Source organism: Alosa alosa, chromosome 6, assembly GCF_017589495.1.
Source record: "Alosa alosa isolate M-15738 ecotype Scorff River chromosome 6, AALO_Geno_1.1, whole genome shotgun sequence".
NCBI lineage: Eukaryota > Metazoa > Chordata > Actinopteri > Clupeiformes > Clupeidae > Alosa > Alosa alosa.
In genome coordinates this window covers 3,977,291-3,987,315 of record NC_063194.1, presented here as the reverse complement: position 1 = coordinate 3,987,315, position 10,025 = coordinate 3,977,291, and the positions used below count along the sequence as shown (strand labels likewise).

The following is a 10,025-nucleotide window of genomic DNA, read 5'->3' as shown; positions in this document are numbered from 1 at the left end:
CTGTCTATTCTTCTGCAGTCTGTCACACCTGCTGTTCTGCCAGCAGTCATGCATGTGTATACACTCAGTTCTGGAATAGTTCCTTCTTCTTTTAAACAGGCAAGGGTTATGTCTTTGCTAAAAAAAAGTACACTTCATACAATTGATGAAGAACTACAGACCTGTCTCCCTTCTTCCTTTCTTGTTGGCTTTGGAGGAAGTGTTCTTCAAGCAAGTCTATGACTTCCTGTATCAGAACACACTGCTAGACCGTGCAGTCTGGTTTCAAGAGTGGTCATTCTACATTCTCCTTCTCAGCCAGCATCACTGCTGCTAAGACTGCTTTCTACAATGACAAAATCAACAGCGCTACAGACACTCGAAAACTTTTCTCAACCTTCAAATCGCTACTCAACCCTCAGCTGCCTCCTCCTCCATCCAGCCTTACTGCAGATACCCCGCCTCATTTTTTTTACAAACAAAGTGGCGGCAATCAGCAGTCAATTCTCTACATGCCCACTCAACGATCTGACTCAGATACCGACTCCTACAACCTCTAGGGACTGCTGGAACATCTTTTTCAGAATTCACGCCTCTCTCCGAGTGAAGTGTCCAGACTCCTGACATGCAGCCGTCCTACCACATGCTCGCTGGACCCTATACCCTCTGAGCCTACTTCAGTCCATCAGCCCGACCATCACTCCAGCTATCACACATGTGATCAATGCCTCGCTAACCCTCGGCACAGTTCCAACAGCGTTCAAAATGGCCCGGGTAACACCGTTATTTAAGAAAGCTTCTCTCAACCCTGCTCAAGTCGAGAACTACCGCCCTGTCTCACTACTGCCTTTCCTATCCAAAGGCATTGAGCGAGCAGTCTCCAAACAGGTCTCTGACTTCCTTTCACAGAACAACCTTCTGGATCCAAATCAGTCTGGGTTCAAAAGCGGCCACTCTACAGCTTGGCTCTGCTGTCTGTAACAGAAGCCTTAAAAGAAGCCAGGGCAACCGCCGATCATCAGTACTCATTCTGCTTGACTTATCGGCTGCCTTTGACACGGTTAATCACCGTATCCTTCTCTCTATACTTTCGCTGACATGGGAATCTCGGAGCTGCTCTCTCCTGGTTTGAATCCTACCTCACAGGGCCTTTCGTTTAACGTATCATGGCTTGGTCAGCTATCTGCACCTCACCATCTCACCACAGGGGTCCCCAGGGCTCAGTGCTGGGCCCCCTCCTCTTTGCTATCTACACCACCTCCTTGGGACAGATTATCCGTTAAGACGGCTTCTCATACCACTGCTATGCAGGCGACACACAGCTCTATCTGTCCTTTCCACCTGACGACCCCCTGGTTTCAGCACGGATCTCAGATTGCCTTTCAGACATAGCTACATGGATGAAGGCACACCACCTCCAGCTGAACCTCTCAAAGACTGAACTGCTGGTCATCCCAGCTAAACCTACCATACACCACGACATCAACATCAAATTTGACTCCCTGTCTGTTTCACCCACCAGGACTGCAAGAAATCTAGGAGTTGTTCTCGACAACCAACTAAACTTCTCAGATCATGTTGCCTCAGTCGCCCGGTCATGCCGTTTTCGCACTCTACAACATAACGGAAAATCAGGACTTACTTGACTCAAGATGCTACCCAACTTCTGGTTCAGGCAATAGTCATCTCACGACTCGACTACTGCAATGCCCTCCTGACAGGTCTCCCAGCCTGCGCAGTGAAACCACTTCAGATGATCCAGAACGCTGGGCGGCGCTGGCCTGGTCTACAACCAACCCAAAAGGGCACATGTTACCCCGCTGCTCATCCAGCTACACTGGCTACCTATGGCTGGCCCGCATCAAATTCAAGTCTCTAACGCTTGCCTACAAAGTAGTCTCGGTTCTGCTCCCACCTACTTGAATGCCCTCATACAGACTTACACTACCTCCAGACCGCTCGGCTCCTCTGACGAGCGGCGTCTAGCTCTACCACCCGGTGCGCTCAAGCCAATCCAAACTTTTCTCATCTGTTGTTCCTCGTTGGTGGAACACACTGCCAGTTCCTACAAGGGCAGGGACATCCTTTTCCACTTTCAAAAAACTCCTGAAGACCCAGCTCTTTAGAGAACATCTACTCTCATAGCAACACTTACAACAAGTCTTACTGATCCTAGCACTCACCAGCCATTAAACTGACAAGTAACTGTTAAAATACAGCACTCACCGACGCACTTATTCTTACTGTACTCTAATGTGTTTTTTTTAAACTGTCCTAAAATTGTGAGAATTGTTCTAAAACTTACTGTTTACCATGTTGTTAGTCGCTTTGGTTAAAAAAAGCGTCAGCCAAATGTAATGTAATGTAATGTAATGTAATGTAATGTAATGAAATTGCTCTGTCTGGGACTGAAGCATTGAGAGTAGCTAATGTAACCTATTTACATTTACTGTTACTGTTTAACCTGCGTGGTTCAGCCCTGCACATGCCTGGACTCAAACCCGTAAAGAGCAGCACCTCAAATCAGGAGTCTGCTCAGTCATCAGTATTAATTCTACTAGACTTACCTGCAGCCTTTGATACTATAAACCATGACATTCTCCTTTCTACACTGTCTGAACAGGGAATTTCTGGGAAAGATCTTGACTGGTTTGAATCCTACCTTAAAGGGCGTTCTTTCAGTGAGGCTTCTATCAAAGTACCATGACCTCACCACAGGTGTGCCATAAGGATCAGTATTAGGGCACTATTTACACCACTTCCTTGGGTGAGACCATTCGTTCCCATGGATTTGACTATCACTGCTATGCGGACGACTTTACCTGTCTTTTCCACCTGAGGACTGTTTCCCATCAGATTTCTGCATGCCTGATATTTCAGTCTGAATGACAGACCGACACCTTCAACTTAATCTCTCAAAAACTGAGTTTTTGGTGTTTCCAGCTAAAACAGCTAATCCCCAACAGATTAACATCCAGTTTGACTCCTCTTCACTGACCCCAACTAGATTGGCACGTAATTTTGGCGTCACATGATGACCGTCTTAATTTCTTTGAGCATGTAGCCTGAATTGCAAAATCATGTTGGGTTTGTCCTTTACAACATTAGGAAGATCAGACCTTATCTGATACAAGATTCCACACAACTTCTTGTGCAGGCCATGGTTATCTCCAAACTGGAATATTGTACTAACTCTTCTCCTACTCTACATTGACTCCCTATAATAGGCCTTGGCCTTATAGGACACTTACTGGATCTGCTTACGGCTATCTCAATTCTATGATCCAGCTGTACATCCCCAACCACTCACTGCGGTCATCTGATGAGCATCTGTTGTGTCGACCAGCCATAAACGCTAGATCAAATTCAAGACTCTTTTCCTCAGTGCTTCCTCGTTGGTGGAATGAGTAGCCCAGTACTCTCCTTCCTGTGATAGTTTAGGCCCCAAAATCCCCCATTTTGGCGATATTATTGAATTTTTGGAAAAATGTCTAAATGCCATGTTTTAATCTGTTTAAGTTAAGGTACCCAATTTATTTGAACTGTATTTAACCTGTAAGAGGTTTATGTTAGAAGGAAATTTGACGATTTCTGATATTTGACTAATATCTGACAAAATTATAATTTTGTAATGATTTAAAATTGTTAGGGTATACTTAGGGTTTTAAAATCATCAGTTAACCTTTGTAAATATGTATTTGATAGAAAAGGACAGTTTTTTTGCTAAAATGACACTGCTTTTACCGGAAATGTCCCCATAGTATAGCAAAAAGTGTGTAAAAATGTGCCATTTTGGAATATGGCGGCCATATTGGATTTTTGGACAAAATTCAACATGCCTCAGATTTTAATCTGTTCCAATAGGGGTTCTGACCCGGAATCAATGGAGAAAACTTTGACCAAAAAATAGGCCTAATTTTTCCAGCAGATGACCTGTCTATTGTGATGCAACTTCCGCTTTCTTTGTATAGATTCAATGGTGCTCAATCGTGCATCTAACTTGGATATTTTCTTTGAGCCCCTTTCGTGAAAAAACTGGAATCGCCTTGTCTTGATTAATTTCCTCTATGATTTTACACCCTGACTGATGACCCTATCACAAGGCGTTTTAATGAGAAGAAGTATCTAAGTAGGCTGGTTGACTGAATATAATTCTAAATAATGTGTCGTTCTGCATTTATCTGCAACTCAAACAAGGGCCATGAATACTGGCAACCTATTTCGTTTTAAAATGTAGACCTAATTAATCAATGTTAAATACCTATATAGCCACTAAACTGGTGGTATTTATCAGAAGCATGCATAAACTGACTTTCACTGTCATAAAAAAATGTATTATTATTATTATTATCCCTTATAACTTTACTTTTTCTTAATTCAAACAAGATAGATACAAATCAAGCAAAATAACTTTTTATCAATTTATTTAATTTTATTTTTATTCAATGCTGGATTCTCTTTGGTTTGGTCAGAGAGATGCACACACTCCTCTGCTTCATTTAGAAGTACTGACTTCCAAGGGCAATGACGACAGCTGACAAAAATTTCTGCCAGGTGGCTTGAATCGCAGGTGTGAAGTCACTGCCGAACTTTGTGGCAACGACGATGGTGAGACAGTCCGCCAACAGCTAAAATTAGAAAATGAGAGATTACACATATTGACCTTAAAAGTAAAACATAAAATATTATATGCATGGTGATGAAGTTTAGACTATTGTACAGGTTAGATGAAGTGTTGTAGTAGGCCTAAAAGAAGAAGGAATGGGAAGAGGAAATACAAAAATAAGAATAATCGTCGTATTTACCCTAAAGTTATCAGGGTCGACATTCAGCTGCACGCAGTGCAGCTTGCTGAGTGCGGCATAGGTGCCTTTCACATTATCCATGTTCTTCACGCCTTTGTCCAGTGCATTCAGCACAACCTTACCATGATTGCCCACCTTGCTGTTGCCCAGGATTGCTGCGGCGTTGGATAAGTCTCCAAAAGACCCAAAGTACCTCTGAGTCCAGGGATACACAATCAGCACCCTGCCAATGCACAACACAAGCACAGTTGTTTGTCAGCTCATTAGATAGACAAAACCTAAACAAATATGTGAAAATGGTGGTAACTTGCAATACCATACCTGGCAAGGGCCTGCGGTCCTATTTCGTTGACACTGATTTTGGCCCAGACACCAGAAACGATGCTCTTCTCATTAGCTGTAAACTCTGCCATAATATATTATTTTAACTTTTCCGAGGTTAAGCAAAAAATATTTCGTCTCCTGCTTGAAAGGCCAATATGGTCCCAGCTTTTATTTGGCATTGTACCCCGCCCCGTGCGTCGCTTGCGTTTGATTGGATGCTTCTCGTAAAGGTTTTCGGATGAATTGGAAATGATCCAAAGACATAGCATATCTACTAAATGCACGTTTACTATATATAGCCAAATTATATCCAACAATATATATTTTAATATCTTCAAATAGAACAATAATTTCCACAAAAACATCTAATGATTTGTATCTAATGATTTAAATTCAAACGACACATCGCTAGCTTTAAATCCGCCAAAATGTGTTTATTTCATTGAGTTGTGTAGGCCTACATAATATGTGCATTGAATTTGTAATGTTATCATAGTGACAGATAGGAAAACCCCATGGCGATTTATGCGGAATAAATGCAACTTCAAGAAAGCAATAGCCTACTTTATTCTTCAAATTAATAATTACGTCAGAGATTATGCCTCATAGGTCTTTTAAAAATGCATAGGCTGTAACATGATAATGATGATCATTGTGAAGCAAATTAAAACTACGATAATCTTATTTGTGAAAGTGGAATATAATATTGCGGACACTGCCGGTCTATTTTATACATTTGCAGTCTATTTTACAATAGAATTTGGCTCAGGGTTTGATAAACTGTTATCTTAATGAAAAACACATTAATCAGACCACTCACACCCGTTCCACCCACAAAATGTGCTTAATTTGGCTCCAATTAATTTGATAAACAAAATGTCCTGTTCCAGTTGTATTTGGCACAGACTGAACAACGACCTTAGACGACCCGACAGAAGCATCCTTATAGCCCCTATTCACTACGATTCCTTGACTAATGTTATTCAACAGTATGACTTAACAAATGACTTGAATAAGAAGGAAAGAGTCCAAACAAACATTTAAATATATACGTTGTGAAATGGGAAAAGGAACATAATCTGATCTTGCCTATATATCTAATTCAATATTTCTCAATTTATTGTTCAGCAGTAAATAAGAGGGTGATATGAAAGATAGGCCGAGGCCTATATATATATATATATATATATATATATATATATATATATAGAGAGAGAGAGAGAGAGAGAGAGAGAGAGAGAGAGAGAAACATTTAATTCATTGAAAAATAGCCCCTATTTGTTGACCAGTTCTCGTCAAAGTTGTGTTATGGCCATGTGTTTATATTCGTGGTGGGTGTATGATTATTTTAATTCACTAATTAGGCTATCAATGTTACCCTAACTAACCCAATGACCCTTGAAAAGGACAGACTTTGAAAAAACTTGGCAGACGGGAAGTAAGGCAAGGGGACTGTAGGCGGAGTTGATGGGTGTGCCTACTGCGGATTTATATAAAGAGGTCTCTCTGCCATATTTTGTCAGGTTCTTTCCTAATAGTTCTCAGGAAAAGAAATCAAAATGAGTCTGACAGCCAAGGACAAATCTCTGGTCAAGTCCTTCTGGTCCAAAGTCGGCGGCAAGGCTGACGACATAGGAGCCGAGGCCCTGGGCAGGTAAGATCTTAAAAAGCAGTATTTACGGGCCGTTATATCATTAGCACTTGCACTAGCATATTTAGCTAAACACAGTTTGGTTAATTGTTAATTGGTTAATTTGTTTGCGACTGCAATCTTTTTTTTGTAGGATGCTTGTCGTGTATCCCCAAACAAAGACATACTTCTCCCATTGGAGTGACACCAGTCCGGGCTCCGCCCCGGTTAGGCAGCATGGCAAGACGGTGATGGGTGCCCTGAACCAGGCTGTTGGCAAAATTGACGATCTTGTGGGTGGTTTGAGTGCCCTCAGTGATCTCCATGCTTTCAAGCTTCGTGTCGATCCAGGAAACTTCAAGGTTTGACCATTTTATTTGAACTTTAACAAAATCGTTAACCCTTTTTGAAATTTGTCTAGCGTCAAAGTAATGCGCTACATCGTCAATTTGCAATGTGTCTTTTCCAGATTCTGTCCCACAACATCCTTGTAGCTCTGGCTGTGAATTTTCCCGCTGACTTCACCGCCGAAGTACACGTGGCTGTGGACAAATTCCTGGCTGCCGTGTCAGCTGCTTTGGCTGACAAGTACAGATAAACTTGGTATCTCGAGAGTCAAGCAGAACATGTTGCTGAACCTGTGTTATATACACCAATAAAAAATATTTACGGATAATAAATGTAGCCTATGCGTTTTATTCCAAGAGGACATCATATAATCTTCCTTAGTTTCACCAAATTTAGCCTACTGTAGGCCTACAACTACATTTCCCTTAACATTAACTTGGCGTATTGTCATTGTTGTTTTAACAAATAAATAAGGATAAAATAACCCATTAATAAACACCTGAAAATAATATAGATAATATAGCCACTATCGTAAACCACTCATAAAAGTACATTAGGCTAGGCCTGCCTGATGCACATGAAGAGATCAGATGCAAAAGCCTATGCCACCTCCGTCAAAAATAAGATAACGATAGTGAGTGAATGCTCTCCACACAACATTAATTAAATAATTTCGCTTCAAACCCCACTAAATACCACTACTTTCCTGGGCCCGGTTTCCCGATAACGACGGATAGGCTACAAGCACGATATTCTACGATACAAGCAGGGTTTTCTACGATAAGATTGTTCGTATGGTTTTTCCGACTGTTTCTCGAACATGCACGTAGGGTGAACGCGCGTGCATTGCTCTTAAGGGGAGCAAAGCTGCCCACGTATAGGCTACAAGCACGATATTCTACGATACAAGCACGGGTTTTCTACGATAAGATCGTTCGTATGGTTTTTCCGACTGTTTCTCGAACATGCACGTAGGGTGAACGCGCGTGCATTGCTCTTAAGGGGAGCAAAGCTGCCCACGTTACAGTTTTTCTCGATCGTTTTGACGCTTGTTCTGACATCACGTTCTCAAAACAGTTAACACCCGTGTCTGAACAAAAGCACTCTGGCCAAAATGGCACATTTTGCTTGCAAAAGGCTGTTCTCTCAAAACACTTGCAGCAAAAAAAAATAAAAAAACATGCAGCAAAAGCAAATCTTGCCTTCAAACAACACATCCTGTCGTCAAATCATTGTGTGATTTCAATCAATCATCACACACTGGACAACAAAATGCAAAATATAGTTCTCAAAATTCAGCATTTTTGCTTATGTCTGTTCCATTTTTTTCTCATTTTTCTGGTATCAGAGAAAACCGTGAAAAGATCAAATGTACTGAATAAAAAATAATTAATTAATTTCTCCCAAGGTGAAACTGCCATTGACATGTAAGACCTACAGTAAACACCTAGGCAAGACAAATTTTATTGAACTACAACTTGTCATTTTTCATCGAAATAGATCTACAGTAAACACCTTTTGTACTGTTTTCTTCACCAAATAGGCAATACAGTAATTTGTCTAAATGTGCAGTAGATCCATAAATAGCAACACAGAACAGACATGGCATCTCTTATGGATAATGAATGATTGCTGATTGAAGTATTGTGCAAAGGAGTTTCACACAGGTGTATCAGTGATTCAGACTTATGCAAGGAATCTATAGCCTACCACCTGTGAAAAGATGTTTTCCTTTTGTTTAGGACGGGAAAACCTTTTTGAATGACATCTGTGTTAACTGTTTTGCAAAAGGGTGTGAGAAATCTTTGAACCCAATGACAATGTGTGAACACATTCGCAAGAGATGACTTCTGCTGTGCAAAGAAAGTGTTCAGGATCCCAGTTGCCTTAAGCAGGTCAAAGCAATCGAGAAAAACTGTAATAGTTTTGAAATATCTTCCAATTTGATGGTGATGTCAGGTGACTGCACGTCACAGCTAGGCCTACCATTTAAACTTCGGATCTACACATTAATTCACATCAAATGGAAAATAGAAACACTTTGACATCTGCAAGCATCCCAAGTAGGCTATATACCACAAACAGACATAAATAAATAATTGTAATTATTTAAGATTAGATTGTTGCACCGTGCAATAATGTTTCGCGGTGTCACACGTTTGAAGATAAGAAAGAAGTCTAAGAAAGTGAGGAAATGTGTAGGCTTAGATTTTGACGCAGCACAGACTATACTCTTTGGATGTTACTTTCTTCACCTCATAGGCCTAATAAAAGACAGCCTAGTACTTACACAAAGATAATGGCAAACTATTCTGGCAACGTCTCGTTTCATAACTTGATTGCATTATTGTCCGCTTTTAATCACATTAGTATGACCATTAAATGTAGGCTATATGCTATTTTGCACGCTATAATCTGATTCATCCCAAGTAAACACAATAAAGAATGGCAACGTAGGTTAAGTTGGATATAGTATTCTAAGTTGTAATTCCCCTGTATGTCCTGTTGGTGACCTCAGTGAGAAGTATAAGACGCTCTTAGCCAGTAACGAGAACTCTGGACCACTCGTAAATCTACGAGTGTTTTCACGACGCTCTTTTAAACTACGATGGTTTCGGGAAACAGTCAGCAAATCTTAAGACGTTCGTAAGGGGGACTTTACGACGCTCTTAGGCTTACCATGCTTTCGGGAAACCGGGCCCTGGGAGATTTTAATAGGCTGTTGATAAAGAAAAGTAAATAAGGGTTCAGATTAAATCTATTTTAGATTAATTTAGCCTAGGCATATGTTTGAATATGGGCTACCTTTAATTTGATAGGCTATCAGTTCAACTATTATTGGGTTGTGTTAATTTAATTTACATTTATATTTTACATGTATTCATTTAGCAGACGTTTTTGTCCAACGCAACTAACATGTCAATTATATTACAAGGACC

The 10,025-nt window shown here is 40.6% G+C and overlaps 2 protein-coding genes across 2 annotated transcripts; one reads left to right on the top strand and one right to left on the bottom strand.

The window, feature by feature from the left end:
* Positions 1–4,386: 4,386 nt before the first annotated feature.
* Positions 4,387–5,258, bottom strand: LOC125295773 (hemoglobin cathodic subunit beta-like). The gene is made up of 3 exons (XM_048245238.1): positions 5,106–5,258; positions 4,785–5,007; positions 4,387–4,607 (listed from the first exon to the last, which is right to left on the bottom strand). Exons 1-3 carry the CDS (start codon positions 5,195–5,197, stop codon positions 4,479–4,481), a joined length of 444 nt encoding a protein of 147 aa, XP_048101195.1. The 5' UTR covers positions 5,198–5,258; the 3' UTR covers positions 4,387–4,478.
* A 1,366-nt stretch (positions 5,259–6,624) lies between these two features.
* On the top strand, positions 6,625–7,418 carry LOC125295774 (hemoglobin subunit alpha-like). The gene is made up of 3 exons (XM_048245239.1): positions 6,625–6,762; positions 6,893–7,100; positions 7,208–7,418. The coding sequence occupies exons 1-3, from the start codon at positions 6,668–6,670 to the stop codon at positions 7,334–7,336; spliced, it is 432 nt and encodes a 143-aa protein (XP_048101196.1). The 5' UTR covers positions 6,625–6,667; the 3' UTR covers positions 7,337–7,418.
* The last annotated feature ends 2,607 nt before the right edge of the window (positions 7,419–10,025 follow it).